This window comes from Cupressus sempervirens, chromosome 4 (genome assembly GCF_028749045.1).
Source record: "Cupressus sempervirens isolate cs-2001-9-10 chromosome 4, ASM2874904v1, whole genome shotgun sequence".
NCBI classification, from domain to species: domain Eukaryota; kingdom Viridiplantae; phylum Streptophyta; class Pinopsida; order Cupressales; family Cupressaceae; genus Cupressus; species Cupressus sempervirens.
The window spans coordinates 909557971-909579122 of record NC_143121.1 but is presented as its reverse complement, the minus strand read 5'-3'; the positions used below and the strand labels follow the sequence as shown (position 1 = coordinate 909579122).

General features: G+C 36.3%; 1 protein-coding gene across 1 annotated transcript in view; it reads right to left on the bottom strand.

The window, feature by feature from the left end:
• Positions 1–4353: 4353 nt before the first annotated feature.
• LOC149564346 (O-glucosyltransferase rumi-like protein (DUF821)) overlaps positions 4354–21152 on the bottom strand; it is a 58922-nt gene continuing 42123 nt past the window's right edge. The window contains exon 6 of the mRNA XM_089827405.1: positions 4354–5385. Within this exon, the coding sequence (XP_089683531.1) occupies positions 4672–5385 (714 nt within the window). The 3' untranslated portion in view covers positions 4354–4671. The remainder of the gene's footprint in view (positions 5386–21152) is intronic.

Here is a 21152-nt window from a genome sequence, read left to right as displayed (position 1 = left end):
CAGTAGCTAGCAATCCAAACAGAATAGAAAAATAGTAAAGATCAAACACCAAGAACAGGCTAGGGGAAAAACCCTAGCCCAGCCGATAGCCAGCACTTCTCCACCTAAAATTGAAGAATGTGATTATATACAACTTAATCTCAATAAAAAGGAGAAAAGCTAATGTCGCCTTCAAAAGATTCTTTAAGTTTCATAATACTTCAACAATCAAGTTTTATGCCTAACAAGATATTAATTCTACCATCTATATGTTCACGATAATGACGATGATTAAAAATTACTCTCAAAGAATAAAGATGAAATGCTTATCTCATCATTGGAGGAAATGTTGGTGATCATTGCATTCAATTAGACGGTGTACAAATCGATTCTACTCATGTGACAACCACTATTGGGCAATTTATTCCAAAGCAACAAAGACAAAGGTAAGGAAGAATCATAACTCATTAATGTCTTCTTTTGAAATAAAATACATATTTATGTTGAAAAGCATTGAGAAAGATTAAATGAATTGTTTAGTGGAGACGAATAATAGAGGTCAACTTGAAAGAAAAGAACAAAGTGTTGGTAATCATTGCATTCAATTAGACGGTGTACAAATTGATTCTATTCCTGTGAAAACCACTATTGGGCAATTTATTCCAAAACAACAAACACAGAGGTAAGGGAGAACCGTCACTCATTAATGTCTTCTTTTGAAATAAAATACATATTTTTGTTGAAAAGCATTGAGAAAGATTAAATGAATTGTTTGGTGGAGACAAATATTAGATGTCAACTTGAAAGAAAAGAACACAAAAATATACCACCACACAATACTTTTTCAGACTTATATACAAATGAGTATGAAGCTTTTTGTACTTCTTGAAGAGTGCAATAGAGAAGAACCACAAAAAAACACACTGGAATAGATATAAAAATTAAAGAATAGCTTAAAGATTTTAAAAAGGCATGAAGAAAAATTGACAAGCATTCTAATTCCAATGTATGTGCAATTTGAGTTTTTTTGGAGCATTCACAATTTGGAATAGTCATATTTTGTAATCTTCAAGTCTTTAGGATGTCTTTGTATCAGATACTTAAAATTCATTTTCTATTCTTTTTTGTAATAATGTTGAAGAATATATACATATATCTGATAATTATGTTGACAGAAAAAGTTTAAAACAAAGGATTTTTGGAATTGTGAAAACATTAGAGAAGGTGATATGGGTAGTCTAAAAGAAAATAGAATTGATCAAATTAATGACTATACTTGGTGCATAATATTTTTACCTGAAAATAATTGATTTCTTTGTAGAGTTGTGCTTAACAATTTTTAGAAGTGGATGCTCTCATTGACAATGAGTTATCAATAGATTGTGGCATTCTAGAGCTAGTCAGTGGAAAAGAAGGTGAATTTTGTTGTATATGATAATGATTTTATGTTCATTTATTTCAAATAAAGTTGATTCATATCTAGCAACCCAAAATTGGCCCTTTACTTCAAATGATGATAAGTATATTCAAGAATGAGATCTCAATGAATTTGATGTATTTCATTTAAGCATAATTGATGACACACATAATGATATTATCCAACAAGTTTTAAAGGTCTAAAGGTCAATAATTGTTCAAGTGTAATACATTATTCAAAGAGTTTTTAAAGGCTATTATTCATAGATCTCTTCACACTATTTGCAAGTTGGTGCTTTTGCTTACAAGTGCTCCTCAATTGCCAGCCATTGTTTCCCAAAGATGCATATGCTTTTGTTTACAAGTTCTCCTCAATTGCCAGCCATTGTTCCTCAAAAATGCATATTTTTCTTATTATGTAAATGGATTCACATTATCATCTTTTGTAATTTAAAGTAAGAGTATATACCATGCACATAAATAGGAGCCTTTTTACATGTGAGTTGATCTTGTGTTGTATTTCCATTTTGCTCGTATCTATTTCTCCTTTCCTTGTGTGTCATTTTTGTTTTCCTTTAACTTTGTAGCAAATGAACACTTATTTGACCAAAGCTTCTAAATTTTCTCCACATCGTTTATAATCCTCATTCACAACCTTTTACCAAAAAATCTCTTGAAATTTTTGTCACTACACATTGAGGGCCTATTTGGTTGCAGATTAGCATATGTTTTGTATTCTCCATTTGGTAAGTCACATCAGAATTGAGAATGAGAAGACATATTCCTATTTTGCCCTTAAAAAATGAGCATATGTCCATGCCAAAAAATACCTGTTATTGAAATAGGCTATTCCTATTCTCAATCTGATTTTTCCAAACTATATAATTTTTTGGGTCCATAGCTATGGGGTATGTAGTTTTTCTGTAGTTATTGCAGATTTGACGGAGATGTAGATTGTATTAATTGTTGTTTGGCTTGCCATTGTTATTTGATTTTGGGGGAAATTTTGTGTCTTTCAGATAGTTGATTTTTCCATATTTATTTTACCGATCAGTATGGTTCTGTGTGTTACGGTGTCTGTTAGGTACCTCATTTTGTATTACCCTGTCTCTAGAAAAATCAATGTCCTTGCGAGATTCACTTCAGCAATCTCACGATGGCGAGTGTCACTTCAGCAATCTCTTTGCTAGGTGTCCGTAGATGGATTGTAATCCTTGTGGAAGTGGTTTTTCTCACAACAATGTGTTACTGCCCGCAGTTCTATCAGCAGCAATCACTCGGGAAATTGAAAATAGGGGGCACATATATATCTACTTTCATAAGTGATTGTTATCTATTTAAATGGGATGAATTTCTAACCTCATCTTTTTATAGCTCGGATCATTATCAATTTTGGGCAGGCACCTCGCTAGCACCAGAATTAAACGGTGATGGCTCGTGGTGCTGCTCGTCATCATCAGATGGAGCAGAATCAGCAGCCAGTACTCCCCCACTGCTCACCATATTAACCAGCAACATTGCAGTGAGGCAGAGAGTGAGAGCCATTACTCCTTTGTCTTTGCCATCTTCTTCATTGATCAATTGCAGAAGAATGTTTGTGTTTCTACTGGTATCTATTTATACACAGTCAGATGATATGGAAACAAATAAATTGAATCGATATTTGTGAATTTGATTTGTAAACAAACAAGATTTACCTTCAACCAGATAAAAGGGGTTGATTTCTAATAGTAGGTTTGGATTTCTTGAATTTTCTGAAATATGTGAACTACATATTCTCAATCAAATTTAAGGTGAACCAAACAAAACTGGAATTGTCATTTTCCATTCCCATTTTCTATTCTACTTTTTAATTCCTGTGCCAGCAACCAAACAGGCCCTGAAAGTTTCATTTGCAATAACAAATTATTTACCAACAAATTACGACCACATATCTTATAAAAATAAATATTTAAAATCTTAATTTTGATTACATCCATTAGCCACAAAATATGATCTGTACACAATTTTTTGAAATGAAAATCGAATAGACTTTTTAAGAAATTGTTTTGAGAAGTGTTTAATGACGTAGTTCCCACTTAATCAAAATTCTATGCTAATATAGAATCCCTACCCCTCTCCCTTAAAATATAGTTGCCACGGCGAAAAGCCACCTTTCCAACAAATTAGTCTCAAGTACCCACAAAGAAGTTTGGCATGGTGAGGTCCTAAAAACCTTATACCTTTGCCTTTTCTACGATATATTGTATACTCTCCCAAAATGAAGTTCAATATTGTTGCTGCACATATTGCACGAATTGAACCAAAAAGAGATCATATTGAAATCAAGATTAGAGGCTGTTCATAATACGACCTAACTATTGCAATCTCTCTTTACAAAGACAAAAAATGACATTTATTTCGATCCTTACCCATTGAGTCTCAGTGATAGTTATGTTTTTGCCATTTTGCATTGATTGACGACGAATTTTTAGGAGACGAGTGCTTTGATGGACATGTTCCTTTATGTAGGTACTGATTTGAATATTTAGTGAGACTTTGTAGAGTGCAGATTGAAACTTGAGAATGCTTGTTTACAGAGAATCTCTTTAGGGGTTATTATAATTGACGTGTTGCTCTTTGGCCTTCAACAATTATTAGAATCTGCTTTAACCATCTACCCCTATGATGGTGATCGGAAATTTTCCTGTCCATTCATTACCTGGAATTACATGGAATCAATCCACTCAAAAGTCATATAGAACAATTGTTCTTTATATTTTTCATTTTTACACATTCTCAACATGGCTTTGAATCCTGTGTACCGTGTTCTTTTCTTATAATCAGTAAACTTTATTTATCATACTGAAACTACTAATTAAAATAAGATGCAGAATAATATTCTGCTTGGACAAGAACGTTTGATGTCAGCAATGAAAGAGATAAATCTGATGCAGTGATTACTGTAACATAAAAAAATTATAGCAGAAAATGAGTTCATATTTAGCCAAAATCTTTTCTGCTTAACAATCAGTAATCTCGGATTCTCAGCACAATAAAATACATGATAACAACCTCGATAAACTGGGATGACTTGCATGTTGATCTGGTATTAAGAGTGTTTGGAATGACAAAATAAATGGCTTTCCTTCATAATTCTTAATAATTTCTCACCAATTCCCAAATTAATGCTACCTTGGCAACAAGAAAGGACTTTCAGGAAACAATCCTCTCACAAGGGTGAATCTGTATTAGATGTGCAGCATAACTAGACTGAAATAATTATAAATAAATTTCCTACTGGTTCTTATCCTTCTTATTCCCTGCCATTCTATCCCGGGACTTTTCTTCCAACTTCTTATCAGAGAATATGTCTTTTGTTTTCTTGGTCCGGGATCTACCTTTCTTTTTCTTTCCTCGAGGCATATCTTCACCCTCGAGATTCTTACCATGGAGTTGATCTTCCAACTTCTTAGTCTGGGACACATCTTTCTTCTTTTCTTCACTATTCTTATTCTGGGTCCTTTGGTTTCCATCTGATACCTTACTAGCACCTGCTTCCTTCTTATTTGTCTGAGAAATATCTTCCATCTTCTCAACATCATTACTCTTCTTATTCTGTGTAATCTGGATCTTGTCTAACACCTTAAACCGGGGTGTATCTTCCTTCTTTTTTATCTGAGAAATGTCTTCCATCTTCTCAATATCATTGATGGCTTTGGTTTTCTTGTCTGTCCACTTCTTAAACAACTTACGGTTAGGAGGATCCAGAGAACAAGGCTGAGGATATGGTATCGTCTTTGGTATAGAACTTTCTAGAATGAACCTTTCTTTGGGCTCTGCAAGGCAAAGCACAGATTCCTTGCATACTTCTTGTGCAGTACCTGGAACCTGTGGCCTGAACTTTTGCAGCTTTGAATACTCTGAAATAAGATGAAACATGTAGTCATAGACATTGTCCATGTTCAACTCCTCCATGAATTTTTGGCCTCCTTTCCCAATCGCCTCTGCCTGTACAAATACAGCATATACACAAAAGCATCAGTTACCTTTCTCAAAAACATTTATTAGGGAACAATAAAAAACATCCTCAATATGTTTCTGAAACCAACCTTTTTTATGGTCAAATATGTTTTATTATATACACATTAATGAAATTGATAGTGCATGTAATTCTTTAGTAAAACTATAAAAATTTGCCAGTTTAGCTGGGTTTCAGAAAATATTCTATTAGCTGGGTGTAAGATAAAATTCTATTCATTTTTAGAAGTGAAGATTGGTTTAAAGGCGGATTCTATTCCTTGTTCTTGCTTAGTTTGTTTCCCTTATATTCTTCTTGCATTCATCATCCACCACTTCATCATTCCATTGATAGGTTGTAAGTTTGGAGAGATAAATGTAGATTTCATGATAGGACACTTAGAGAGACAAAAATAAGCTAGACCACCCTAGGTTGAAGTTGGGAGATATAAGTGTAATCCATCCTAAGGTAATGAAGAGGCAAAAATAAGTGGTAGTCCCACCCCTAGGTTGAAGGTTGGAGATTGATAAGTGTAGAGATAAGACTTGGCAAGGTAGAAATAAGTTAGATTCCATTGATAGAAAGAAGATTGGAGATTGATAAGTGTAGTCCATATCATTTAAAATGAAGGGGCAAAAATAAGTGTTTAGGATGGTAGATGTTAGTACAAGCAAGAACCCAAAGGAAACAAATACCAAAAAGGACAAGGAAGACATGATGCCTAAGACCACCTTTTTCTTGAAAGTGAGGCGAATAAGTGATACCAATATCGGTACAGTAAACATGATACAATTAAAGGACAGATTGAAGGAATGACAATCCCCTATGGCAAAGAAGATCTACAAAAGTGGAATTGTGTATGCGGCGGCTTTCCCTCCTACCTTGCCTTGTCCAGAGTTGGTAATGGAGTGTGCATCCCAGTTTGATATTGTTACCAAGTCCACTTTTTATGAAGGGAAAAGAGTGTTAGCCAACATGGGCAGACAAGTAGTCGAAGAAGCATTTAATATTCCCCAGTATAAAAACATGACAGTGGTAATGATGGATCAGGCATCTAAGTTATTTCAGGATAATCAAGAGGCTTACCTCATTCATCTAAAGCAAAATTGGTTGCACAAAGGCAAGAAAGGAGTTACCAAGTCGTCAAAGCTCACTAGGTTAGATTTCAAATCAGAGTACGGTGATCTCATTGTGTTTCTCAACCGAATCATAGGCCTAGCTCAAGGTATGCAATTTGAGAACTGGATGTACTTCTTTATTGATGAAATTGAAAATGAAAAGATAAGGTTTGATTGGGATAGGATTATAAGCGAGAATTTAGAGTTGCAACTTAAGACAGTACACAATCAAAAGCAATTCTATATAGGGTCCTATCTTTTCTATCTGATTGTGAAACTATATGAAAATCCTGGACTTAAGGCCTTAGGAGTGATTGGCAATGGGCCAAGGCAATGTCTGGTGCATGAGTGCTACCCACAACTTCATTTGCACAACACCAAAGATTATAAGATGTTTTATGACGCCTTTGCCATGAAGACGGTAAGGATATTGCAAGGGACACCTGCTAAGAGGCTCTCAATGGAAGCGGAGGTAAAAGTTAAGAAGTATGGGAGTTGGTTCATCCAATTTCTGCAATTCACATACATTAGAATAGAAGGAAGTACAGTTTGTCCCAAGAGACTTCCAAGGTACCCACCCAACAAAGTAGTTTTGATGGAGTTGGTTAGGCAACTTGAGCATTATGACAAGATGATGAAACTTGAAGGTGAGACAAGGGTTACCTTCTCATTTGGAATAGGCAATGATGCTTGCCCCAATCCTATCGCCTTTGCAGCTGTGAAGAAAGAGTTAGAATGGTATCATCTAGGATGGTATAGAGCAAGACAAAAATTCGATCCTAATGGTCTTATCAAGGCATCTCACGGAAATACATTCAAACATGTTCCTACTATAGAAGATTTTTGGGTCAATGCATAGGATGACTTTCATGTGAGGAAGCTAGCTTTCTCAAGATTGTCACTGAGCATGATGAGGGCAATCATATGGAGAGGCCTTGATATTCCTGATCAATTGGAAGATGATGAAAATATGCTAAGAGGAAATTATGATACAGTGGATGGAACGGAGTTGAATCCAGTGGATTGGGATGATCATCAGGATCCTTCCTTGGAGGCAGTTACAAGGATAGTTGATCTGCACACCGAGTTGTGGTACAATGGGAAGTTAAGGAAATTACAAAGTCAGAGGGTACACCTTACTTATGGGAAGATGAAAACCGAAGGAAAGTCTAGCAGAGTCAGTTGGACAGAAAGGTGAAGGCAGTAGCTAGCAGCAAAGAATAGTTAAGAGCAAGAAGAGAAGTTTGGAGGCTAAGAAAAGTAAAGAACATTAAGAACCTCCAACAAAGAAATTAAATGCAGCAAAGTCAAGGGAGAGCATAATTGAGGCTAGGGACCAAAAGGATAATTCAAGTGGACAAGAGGAGAGCATCAATGAGATAGAGTTTGAATCGAGATTGGACGAGTTGGGGAAGGTTGCCATCAAGAAGAAACATTTGGGCACCCTTGCCTCCTTCAATGCCTTTATCAAATATGTGAAAGAATATGAGAAGGATCATAAGAAAACACTGCAAATAGCAAGAAACATGATGAATTCAGTTGAGCTCAAGATGAAGCATACACTTTGCCCTCGCATGAAGGAAGTCAGCAACATGTTAGCCAAGTTCATCACTTTGGCTAAAAAGATGAAAGAAAAGGACATAACTATATTAGAAGATCATTTGATATAAGCCCAAGTGGCAATTTCTCCTTTCTTTTGGGTAAGGTAGGTCTCTAATTCTAATTGGCTACCATTTTGGTGCCTTCTCATTGGTTGTCACTTTTCTTTTTTTTGCATTGGTCGATTGATGAGGTAGCACTTTCTTATTCATTGATGGGGTGGCAACCCTAATTAGGGTTTCTAGGATCCAATCTGGATCGTTGATTTTGCCTCTTAATCTCTACCATTGGTTGTAATTTTGACCTCTATATAAGGCCATTTGCTCTCATTTGTAAAGGGTTGAAGAAAATTGTTAAGATAATACCAAGATTGCCTCTCTTTATCATTGTTGTGACTTGCATGGTGATTAAGAACATTTGATGTTATTGCATGGTTTCTACTTCCAAATAGTTTAAGTTAGATTTCATTGAAATTGTTGAAGTAGATTTTATTTTGAGAAAGGTGCTAAGTAAGAGTAAGAGTAGATGGATAATTGCATGGTCATATTAGTGGATATTTGATAGGGATCTATAAACTAGGCCACTAGCATCCTAGTGGCTAGTCAGGGAGCCTTGGATGGTAACCTAGTCATTTTCCTTGAATCATTGCATCTATGGAGGTAGAGTAGTTGGTTAGCTTTCATCAGATTCGATCCCCGTTCATTTGCTAATCTTTCCATTCATAGGAGTAGGAGTAGAATAGCATGTAGTTGAGTAGTTGGATTTCATTCTAACAAAGTTAGGAAGGTAAAAATCATTAGAGCATTATTGCCCCCATCGTCACCACCATCAACATCATCTGGCACTCATACAATATCATCACTATCATATCAGAAGTCCAAGTTATCCTTGAATGAACAACGCAAGGCCACCTACGTGATTACCAGCAAATCACATCGATAACTAAGTTACTATCCACAGGTGTAAAGAATATTGGAGTTTATCTCATGTCTTCATGAGTATTTACTTTTCAAGAGAGGGATTGAGTGTTTGATATTCCATGTCAAGTATTCAATGGCTATATGTTATGTAGTGGTACAAAACTGACATCAACAATAGATAAAGCATACTTATACATAATAGAACCTTAAAATATAAGAATCAGCAGAATTCATATGCCAAATTTGTGTTACTTTGTAAGTCAAAATCTAATTTGTTCTAGAAGTCAAAGTCAAAGTCCCCTAGGTGTCCCCAAGTCTCTGAGATGTTTCTGGAATAGGGATGGCAGAAAATATACTGAGGGTGCGTCTCCGGGTAATACTAGATTTTGATGTAACTAGGGTTGAACTTGGTCTTTCCACTCATGATGGTGATATAATTAAATTTCAGGTGACTGCCAAAAAGTTGGTACAAACAATTGTGAAGGAGAAACACATAAAAGATCAATTGAAGCAATAAGTGCAGATTCTTAAGTCCATTGTGGATACAACCACCCTGCCATTAGATGTAGATCATTCTCTACAATCATAGACCCTGAGGGGGAGAATGAAAGATGAGTCATAGAAAATATCCATAACTATCAATCATATGGAAAGGTGGCTGAGAATTAAATGGAAAGAGTTAAAACAAATGCATCTAACTTTCTTAGAAAAGCCAAAGCAATATACAGTGAGGTGGAATCAAGAAAGAAGTTGAGAAAGAGCTGAAATTTGTCAGAAAGGAGAAAGCAGTTTGCAAGGAAATCATTAACGATCTCAAAGAGATAACCATAGTTACACCAACCTAGGAAACAAGGGGATGACGGAACAGGGGGACAGAGGTGCCTTCATTTGGGAACAGTGGGAAGATAGCAGGGGAACGATGGTGGGGGACAGAAAGGGTTGTACATACTATACATATGGTACTTAAAATACTAGTTATGAAAAGATGTATTGCAATATAAGATATAAAGATGCAAAAGAGTAAATACTTAAAGATTGCATTGAATAGGAACATTAAACATTGAACATAAAAAGTTGAATCAGAAAATAGTAGTCAACACCAGGAGATCCCCCCATCCTTGGAGGAGGTGGCGGAATCGGGTGGTTCTACTAGGGACAGCGGAACGGAGTCCCCAAGTCCCCAGTGCATCCCTGTCTCTAGGACATCAAACAAAAAGGAGGGGGCGCATCCCCATGTCACTATGGAGATAACATTAATGGATGCCAAGTCTCATTCCAAAGAATTCAAACGATTATGGGCCCTACCTCTTCCTCATATGTTTAGGGGCATTTGGAAATGACGCAATAACAAAATTTTCAGAGATAAACCTTCCTCTCCTTGGGTGGTTTTCTCCAAAATTGAACATGTTATTATGGAGAACTGCAATTGCTTTGGGGAGGAATCCCTGACCTAAGAAAGATAGATGATTCTATATCCATTTCCAACCTTGTGGATTGCAGGAGAAAAGACAATAGATGGCTTTTTCCTCCTACTAATTGGTGTAAAGCTAAATTTCATGGGGCAGCCAAGAATAATCTTGGGATGGCAAGGTGCAGGGGAGTGATTAGAAAACAATTTGGCCATTGTCTTACTGTTGTGGTACTTCCCTTGGGAAAACAAACTAACCCCTATGCAGAGGCGATGGCAGTCATCCAAGCTACTAAATTGGCTAAGGATATGGGAGTTTCTAAACTTCAGTTGTTGAGTGACTCAAAGAATATAATCAATTGTTTAAAAGGGAAGTCTAAATCTTCATGGACCATTGATAATATAATTCAAGAGACTATGGACATCTTAAGAACTTTAGATAGCTACTTCATATCTCATATCTACCAGGAGTCAAATGTAATTGTTGACTCTTATCGCCAATGTGGCTATGAGACTCAACCAAGGGATGAAGTGGCAAGGGGACATGGCACTCCCTACGGAGGTTGTGTCATGTATTAGTTATGACTTGATACATGGAAAGGAAAGAGTTATTCCAATTGATGAAGATGGTACTTTGGTGTGATGATTTTATGATTACGAGGAGTCTGGAGGATTCCAAAGATGGATTTGGCAATTATTCCTCTTTTTTTCTTGCACGTTTTGTGGGTATTTTTGGAATCCTTGGTTTTCATTTCTTTTCATGCCTAGTTTTCCTTCTGCAAAAAAAACCTTTTTTTTTTGTTGAAAGTTTTGCTATGTGCTCGACGTGATAGCGATATGGGTGGCCAGCGAAGGAGAAGAGAGTCATCTAACTATGATAAATGGAGGAGGACCAAGGTGTGGAAAATCCTGGGGAATGAAGCTCTTGCTCATTTTATGAAGAGACTACATGGAGGAAAACTCGAGGTCACCAAATTGTTTCTTAAGGGTTGGAATGAAGGGATCTTGGATGTTTTGGGGTGCACTATCACTATCACTGAAGACCTTATTTCCTAGGTTACTAGCATCCCAATTGTTGGGAAGAAGTTTTATAGAGACATGACACAAGCAGGGATCTAAATAGCTAGGGCCAAAGGCTCGCCTAACTATCCAAACACCTTGTTGAGTAAACACAACAAAAGAAAACAATACAAAGAAAAACACCAAGGAGAGAAGAAACAACAACACTTTATTGATTTTTATCAGCATACATGCCCAATTGTAAGGCCTTATGAGTTATGGCCAAATACAAAATACAACTCCAAGATCCACAATCTAGCTTTAAATTTGCTTTCCCATAAACTATGCCTAACCTAAACCTAAACACCCTTATTTATACTTGTCAAAACGACTTACAAAAGATTCTAGATCATTACATAATAGAAAGGTCGACCTTAAAATGGTTTGCACACATCCCAAGACAAGATTCAAACATTAAATTCACGATCCAATTACATAAGTCGACTCAAACTAAGAACTAATCTCAAACAAACTTGGTCAAAGCAGGAACCAAGCATCAACAAATATCAGGCTCACTTGGCACATTAAGGAACACTCGGCCAACATTGGATAGCTCGGCCAATGCTCGAAATCTACAGTAACTCATCCATCACTAGCTACAGTAACTCCACCAACACTAGCTACAGTAACTCGGCCATCACTAACTACAACCATCATTGAATAGCTCGGCAGCAATAACATGGAAACCACTGGCACTCGGCTTCAACTGGTAGAATGACAAAAAATGAGTAAGATAACAAGACAACCCAGGGTGTTCTTAAATCAAACAACAAGAAATGAAAGAAACGATTCTCCTGAATCATTGAGATATTACAACCTGAGTTGAATCCAACTCAAATTAAGAAATTCATGAGGCATCTTCAACTGGTTTGTTCTTCCACTTCACCAAATATTCATAGTCATCTTTTCCTCTTGTGCCTTTACCAACTCTCTGATGCAATATCTGTTCAATTTGTTCAATCTGTTTCTTAGGATAATCATCAAGTACAACTTCATCACTTGACCCATGATACTTATGTAAATCAGCAACATTGAATATAGGAGATATATCCATGTCAGAAGGTAACTCAACTTCATAAGCATTACCACTGTCAAACTTCCTCAAGAACTTACAAGGTCCAAACTTCTTCATTTTCAGCTTATTATGTGTTCGAACAGGAAATCTACCTCTCTTCAAATGAACCATCACCTCATCATCAACGTCAAAAACATGATGTCTCCTAGACTTATCAGCATTCTCCTTATACTTTTGATTACTTTGTTCCAACTTCAATTTCACTACCTCATACAAAGACTTCATAAAACTAGTGAATTCTTCCCCTTCAGTACTTTTCTCTTCACCAGCAACATCCCTCAAATCTGATACTCCTCTAGGTTGCATTCTAGTAACAATCTCAAAAGGTGTTTTTTTTTGGTACTGCTATTCACAGAATTATTATATGCAAACTCAACTTGTGCCAATATCATATCCCAATTACTCGGCTTATCTCCAACTAAACATCTCAACAAATTAGCCAAGCTTCTTCACAACCTCTATCTGTCCATCTGTTTGTGGATGGAATGTAGAACTAAACTTCAACTCAGTATCCATCTTCTTTCACAAAATCCTCCAAAAGTAACCAACAAACTTACTATCTCTATTAAAAATAATACTTTTTGGTAATCCATGCAATCTAACAATTTCTTTGAAGAAAATCTCAACAACATGCATAGCATCTAGTGTCTTCTTACATGGTATGAAAAGTGTCATCTTAGAAAATCTATCCACAACAACAAATATGGAATCATACCCTCTTGTTGTCTAAGCAATCCAAGAACAAAATCTATACTGATGTCACTCCAAGGTTTCTTGGGAACAGAAATAGGTGTATACAATCCAGTATTCTGACTTACTCCTTTTGCAACTTAGCAACTTCCACAACTCCTTACAAACTTCTGAACATCCTTATACATTTGTCCAATAATACTTATCCTTGAGAAATCTCAATGTCTTATTAATTCCAAAATGTCTAGCTAGACCACCACAATGCTTTTCCTTAATCAAATCAACTCACATTGAACTTCTTGGTATACACAATTGAATTCCTTTGAACAACATAACCTTCTTGAATAAAATACTCATCAAACTTACTCATTTGATTTGATAGATTTGGTGCTCTACACTCTCTCTACGCCTCAGCAAAATCAAGGTCAGTATCATACAATTCCTTCATTTCATCTAAATCAAGAATTTCAATCTTCATCTTAGTCAACAAAGAACATTATCTGCTCAATTCATCAGCAACTCGGTTAGTAACTCCACTTTTAGGCTTGATCACAAATGTGAATCTCTGCAAATACTCAACCCACTTCATATGTCTCTGATTCAACTTATGTTGACTGCAAGAATACTGTAAAGCTTTATGATCAGTACACAACACAAATTCTCTAGGAATCAGATAATGTCTACACTTCTTCAAGGCTTGAACAATAGCATAAAACTCTTGATCATACATAGAATACTTCCTTTTAACATCATTCAACTTCTCACTAAAGAAAGCAACAAGTTTACCTTCTTGACTCAACAAAGCTCCTATTGCATTGCCACTTGCATCACATTCCACTTGGAATGCCTTATTGAAATCAAGTAAAGTGTAATGTCCCCGTTTTTGGCAGGCCTACATAGTTGATGGAGTTAGCTTATCATAGCGACCCTCGTGAGCTAACAGAGTGTTTTGGGGGTCCCAGCTGTAGACTTACTATTTTTAGTAGGTCTATTTTTGGCAGTTGCTAATTTTGGCAGTGCAGTGGGTGGCTTCATCAGTTGGTCATCACCTGCAGTAAATTAAGTTAATAATTGCATAAGCTCTTATTTATTATTAAGTTGTATTATTACAATAATGTTTATATTATTATAATAATGACATTAAGTGATATTTCTAAAAAGTGTGTTTGAAAGTTTCTAGTGTTGAGTTCTTTTAGAAAACTTCCACAATTTCTGAAGTGGAGTTTTTTAGAAAACTTTGGGCCAACAAAAGATTATAAATGAGAGCTCATTTCATGGGGAAAAGCGCGCTTGAAGATATATTTTCTTTTGTCACCTTTGTGGCTTTTTCCTAAGTTTTGAATTATGAGCCCTTGCTAAAGTATAAAGGTTTGAGCTGAGAGGTGTACTGAATCACTGCTGAGGTATAGTGATTTCATTATATTTTGGTTATTGTTTGAATCTCCTTTACTATATTTGCCTATGGCTGGGAGATATCATTGTTACTAAGGAATATTACTTTGTTGAAGAATTTAAAATCTGCATCTTTGAGCATTTTTGGAGTGTCTTCCATTTCTGTGTTTACTATGGCTTAGAAGATAGTAATTTGTTAGAGTATCATTTATATTTCAGTTGCAATAGACCAGTTCAATACATTGGAATTCATTGTTCCTATCCCATGCGAATGTCTGCTGGTTTATAGACGCCAAACCTAGGCCCATTCATTAGCAGCATTTGACATCTGAGATTGTGGAAAGAGCACATTGGAGGTATCTACGAACTGGACATCTAGATTCATTAGTTTCAGCTTTGAGAATTGCTACATCAAACACCTGGATACCCTACAAACTTGGGTGCCTTATTCTACTAGTCAATGTTTTGAAAATTAAATGTTTGGGGCTGCATTTTTAATATTAGGAGGTCTGAATTCTATCCTTGAAGGCCTACATTTGAGTTTTACAGACCTACGACATCAATGGGAAGGTCTGCAATTTAATTCTTGGGCCTACGTTTTCATTGTTTTGGTTTGAGATTGCCTATACTAGCTTGCGTCTACAAGAAGAAGCTTGCAATTTTATTCTTTCACGACTACATTGTGATTTTCGGAAGCCACGTGGACATGTGATGAATTGGACTATTCAATCTGGAGGCTGTGATCTGGATAAGGAATTATCTTTTCCTCAGTTCATCTATGTGCTTCAAATCAGATTCCATGATTCTATTATTTCTTGTGTAGAAGACTTGGATTAATAATAAAATTTGCAATATAATTTCATCTCTGAATTGGTCTGGTAGTAATTAGTTGAATTTTCAGCACTATCGCTTGCTGCACTCTACATATTCAGAAAAACTAAACTAGAAGAAGCAATTAAAAATCCTAAACAAAAATCTGCATTACTACCATCGATTAGAGAGAGCTATATTAGACTTACCACAGTGATAGCAGAGTTTTTCGGCCAAGTGTTTGACAAAATGTCAAATAATTGAATAGTGAAGAGATTTGGTATTGTTTAAGTGATTAACCAGCTAAGGGTTTTTACATAAAGCGAATACAGGTAACTCAACAACCTTTTGTTTCAAAGTCTCAAAACTCTTATCAGCCCCATGTGTCCACTTAAAATCCTTTTTATCCCCTCTCATTGTCTTAGTCATAGCATTACAAACAGAACTAAAATTCTTTATAAATTTTCTGTAGAAACTAGCGAAACCATGAAATGATCTTACCTCACCCACATTCTCAGGTGTAGGCCATTCCAAAATTGTTTTAACTTTCTCAGGATCCATTCTCAAACCATCAACTGAAATCACAAATCCCAAATAAAAATTTCCTCTTGCATAAAGGAACACTTTTTCAAATTAATCAACAACTTCTCCTCTTTCAATCACTACAATACTTGTCTAACATGCTCAAGATGTTCTTCCTTAATCTTACTAAATATCAAAATATCATCCAAATAAACAATCACAAACTTACCCAAAAATCTCTTGAGGATTTTCATCAACCTTATAAAAGTACTAGGTGCATTACTCAAACCAAAAGGCATAAAACCATTCATACAAACCATCTTTTGTCTTAAAAGTAACCTTCCATTCATCACCTTCTCTAATTCTAATCTGATGATAACCACTCTTGAAATAAATCTTGGTAAATAATTTGTTCCACTCAAACAATCCATTATATCATCCATCCTCAACATAGGTAAACTATATTTCACTATGATCTTGTTAATAGCTCTAGAATCAATACACATACTCCATTCTTCACTCTTCTTAGGTGCTAATACAATAGGTAGAACACACGGACTCAAACTTTCTTTGATCAAACCTTTCTCAACAACTCATGCACTTGTCTGTTATTTCTTCATTCTTTGTAGGTGTCAATTTATATGGTGTTTTGTTCGGTAATCTAGCTCCAGGAATCAAGTCCATACAATGACTTATACTTCTTACTAGCGGTAAACCATCAGGTATAACTTCAGCAACAATCTCCTTGTACTCATTCAGCAACCTTTCAATTTCTGATGTAACTCGGCCTCCATCATTGTTTGTCATCACCTAGTCGCTACTACCACAACTCGGTCCCTTAGGCATTACAACAAAACACAGTCCTCTTTCAAATTGTTTTCCATTGACCACACAAACTCAAACAATAGTGCAATTAACCTCATCTAGACTTTCAATCAAAGGCAATAATACTTGCTTTCTTCCATTCACCCAAAGAGTATATCGGTTCAATCTTCCATCATGCATAGCATATTTATCATATTGCCAAGATCTACCCAACAGAATATGACAACAATCCATGGGCATAACTATAATTTCCAATCTTGAACTTCACAACACATTTTTCACTTACCAATATCTTATGCTCATCCCTAATCCATGAAACATGATAGGGTTTAGGATGTTTCATCCTTTGCAACTACAACTTTGTAACCAGCTCCTCTGATGCCAAATTTGTTGAACTTCCACTGTCAATTATTACTTTGCAAAATTTTCCAACTATCTTACATCTGGTCTTGACAGGACTTCTCCTCAGGATAGGTTCCTCGTCAATTCCCTTATTACACAAAGTTCTTCTCACCATCATATTTTCTCCAACCTCATTTCCACTTAGTTAACCCTCAAGGTCTCCTTGAATCCCAACATTTCTATTACCTTGTTCATTCTCACCAAAGTATCTACACTCAAAGGATTTATGCCCTTCTTTGCCACATTTGAAACAATTACCACGAAAATCACCTCTAGAATAAGAATTACTTCTTCTTCGATAAGAACTAGTACCTCCTCGATAAGAATTACCACCTTTCCATTTGGTCTTGCCTTTGTCATCATTTTTCCACTCAAATTTTCCCTTATCGTGCATAGAAGTATCAAATCTGCCACCTTCTCCATAAGATCTACCTCTGCCTCTCTAGAATCTACCAACTCTACCTCTTTGTCTTTGTTCATGCTTCTTTGTCAAGATCTTCGCAACTTTCAAGGCATATTGATATGTTTCTTCAACACTTTCCAATCTCACAAAACTTATCTCATCTTGAATTCCAAATCTCAATCCATTTAGATACCTTACAACTTTCTCAAACTCATCATCTACATGTCCAGATCTAATGTCCAATCTATAGAATTCCTCAGTATACTCTTTCACGGTCATGTCCTTTTGTCTCAGATTTTGCATTTTCCTCAACAAGCTAACTAGGTAATCAGCAGGAAAGAACTCTTCTTCACTTTGTTCACCATTTTCGGCCAGGTCATGATCTTCTCTTTTCCTCTCCTTTGTTTATCAGTTTACAAATGCTCACATCATAGTGAGGCATGACCTCTCAACCTAGTGACTACAATCTTCACCTTCCTAGTATCAAGAGTGCCTTCAAACTCAAATAACTTCTCCATATGAGAGATCCAATCCAATAGAGCATTGGTGTCCAATTTTCCATCATAAGGAACAACTTCTACAATAGGCTTTGAATGTGCCCTAGAGAATACTCTCAAATATCTTTCCTTGGGTTCTAGATTAGGGTTTGGTACCATTGCTTCATCATCACTCACATCATCAAGATGCGCTCCTCTCCTCTGGATTGTCTCCACAACATCTAATTTGGTTGCAATTTGTCTCAACATGTCCATCAATAGCAGTGTCAGCGTTTGCTTAGCCGCGAACCATCTTTACAAATAGATTCTTGCAAGATCATAGCCCTCTACAAGTTGTAAGTCAAACCCAGAAATTTGCCACCCTACAACCAAATCCAACTTAGGGTTCTACATTGATCCAATCTCCACAAGGATGAACCTCGAGCTTTGATACCACCTAACACAAGGAGGGATCTAAATAGCTAGGGCCAAAGGCTCACCTAGCTATCCAAACACCTTGTTGAGTAAACACAATGGAAGAAAACAATACAGAGAAAAACACCAAGGATAGAACAAACAACAACACTTTATTGATTTATCAAGTTATCAACATACATGCCCAACTGTAAGGCCTTCTAGGTTACGGCCAAATACAAAATACAACTCCAAGATCCATGATCTAGCTTTAAATTTTCTTTCCCAGAAACATCTGCTCTAAACTCTCCAAGTATGCCTAGTCTAAACCTAAACACCCTTATATATACTTGCCAAAAAGGCTTACAAAAGATTCTAGATCATTACATATACAAAGGCCAACCTTAAAATGGTTTGCACACATCCACGATCCCAATTAATTACATAAGTCATTTCAAACTAAGAACCAATCATAGACAAACTCGGTCAAAGAAGGAACCGATCATCATCAAATATCAAGCTCAGTCGGTACTTGAAGGAACATTCAGCCAACATTGGATAGCTTGGCCAATACTAGATAGCTCAGCCAATTGCTTGAAAGCTACAGTAACTCGGCCATCACTGAACGACCCAACGACAACAACATGGAAACCACTCACACTTGGCTTCAACAAGTAGAATGACAAAAAATGAGCAGGATAGCAAGACAACCCAAGATGCTCCTGCATCAAGACAAGAAAATCTCGAATGCAATTGTGGAGGATTTCTTGAAGGAGGATCATGATGCCCTAATCAAGGAAGGTAAAACCTATTTATAACCCAATTGCATAAAAAAGCTCTAGAGATTTGTGTTGCGGGCTATTGAATATTACATTAATCTTGATGGACGATTCTCCTGTGTATGCACCTACCACTTTGTGATTTTGAACCATTTTAGGCATGCCATCAAGATTTTGATTCTTTTCTATCTCTATAGTTTCATGAATCCCACTATTCGTGGACTTAGGGAAGAATTGTGACTAATCCTCCCCTGCATAATGGCGTAATACTCTTGATTTATGAACATATCATGATTCACTTTGTGGGTTAATCCATTGATAATAAAGGGGAACTAGAGACAAAGTCAAATGATTTTGATTCTCAACATGATTGACCAAACTGAGGATAGTGAAGATACGCATTTTGAGGAAATGGATGTTTCCACCCATAAAATGAAAGGTAAAGACTCCAACAGTCCCATGAAGAAGGTGAGGAAAGAGTTTAAGAGCTCTACGTCTAAAAAGAAAATGAAGAGAGCGGTCATCTCCTCAAATGACGAGTATAATGAAGAGTATGATGATATGGAGACAGACACTAAGGAGTTAGACAGTGGCAAGAACAACAAGGGTCTGAGTAAAAGAATTGGGTCCAGCACTAGGAAGTTGGCTTCTACAGCCACCACAGAGAATAAGCAAATTAAAATGGCTGCTAAAAAGATGGATCAGCTCGAGTTGCAGGCGGTAGAGCTTCTTAAGAACATGGCTTGATTGACCTTTTGTTGTGTTGTGTTGTGGTCTGGCCTTTGTCTTTCCTGTTTTCTGTTTGGTGCTATATTTTGTTGGTTGGCTTTTTGGTGCCGTGTTGGCCAGTTATGTTTTGTCTCGTGGGCTCAATGGTAAATCTTTAGCTTATATGTACAAGTTTTTAGGGCTCTTTCAAAACTTGTTTTACTTAATCAAAAACATTAATGGATGCCAATGTCCTTGTAGATATGAATATTTTCCCAAATGTGGGAGAAAACTAGATGGAATCTTGGTCTTGAATGAAAGTTGATAGTCATAAATCAAGTTTTAGTGGATCAAGAGAAGCTTGTGACAAACGTTGATCACATATAGGTGACGGTATGAGTTCCTCTCAAATTGTTCTAATATATCATTAATAGATGAAATCCAAGTGCCAGTAGAACTTCTAGGCTATTGTTGAGGAGTTAATTAGCAGATAAGTTTTCAGTGAAGACAGAATAGAAAGGTTAAGTGACATCTCCATGGCTTTGGCGTCTTCTAGTGCTCATTTTCTTGATATACAATTTGAATTAAATGATATTCACAAGAGTCGAAGCATCTAGAAGTTGAGAACAACCACCATTGTGATCCCTAAGAGTTAGTCACTCTTGTCGTCAAACTTTTCTCAAGGAAAAGTCTCCTCTCCATCAGAATCAGACTTTGGCTCAAGTTACTTCATCAGAGACACTGCAATGAATTGTAGAATGACAATGAATGAGTGTAATAATTGTATAGTTTTTGTGTATGATTTCGATCAGGGTTTGAATTGCACTTGGGAATGATAACTCGTAATGTTCACTTCTAGGAGAATGTCCATTCCCAACGACTAATACACCACATCAAGCACTTAAATAAAATTATGTTAAGAACAATCACAAATTCATAGTACACACTTAAGTCCATAATCCTTAAATCACTCCTAATTACTAACCTCAAAAAAGATGGTAGATTTGCAAATGGGCTCCCTCAAGGTTCTACCTATCTAAGGACCTTCCCGCCATGCGACCAAATTTTCTCAACCTCTTCTTACACACACTCCCTATCCCCTTAATTGTAATTAATGTGTTATTAAGGAATTGGTAAGTACACGAAGTTAATAATTT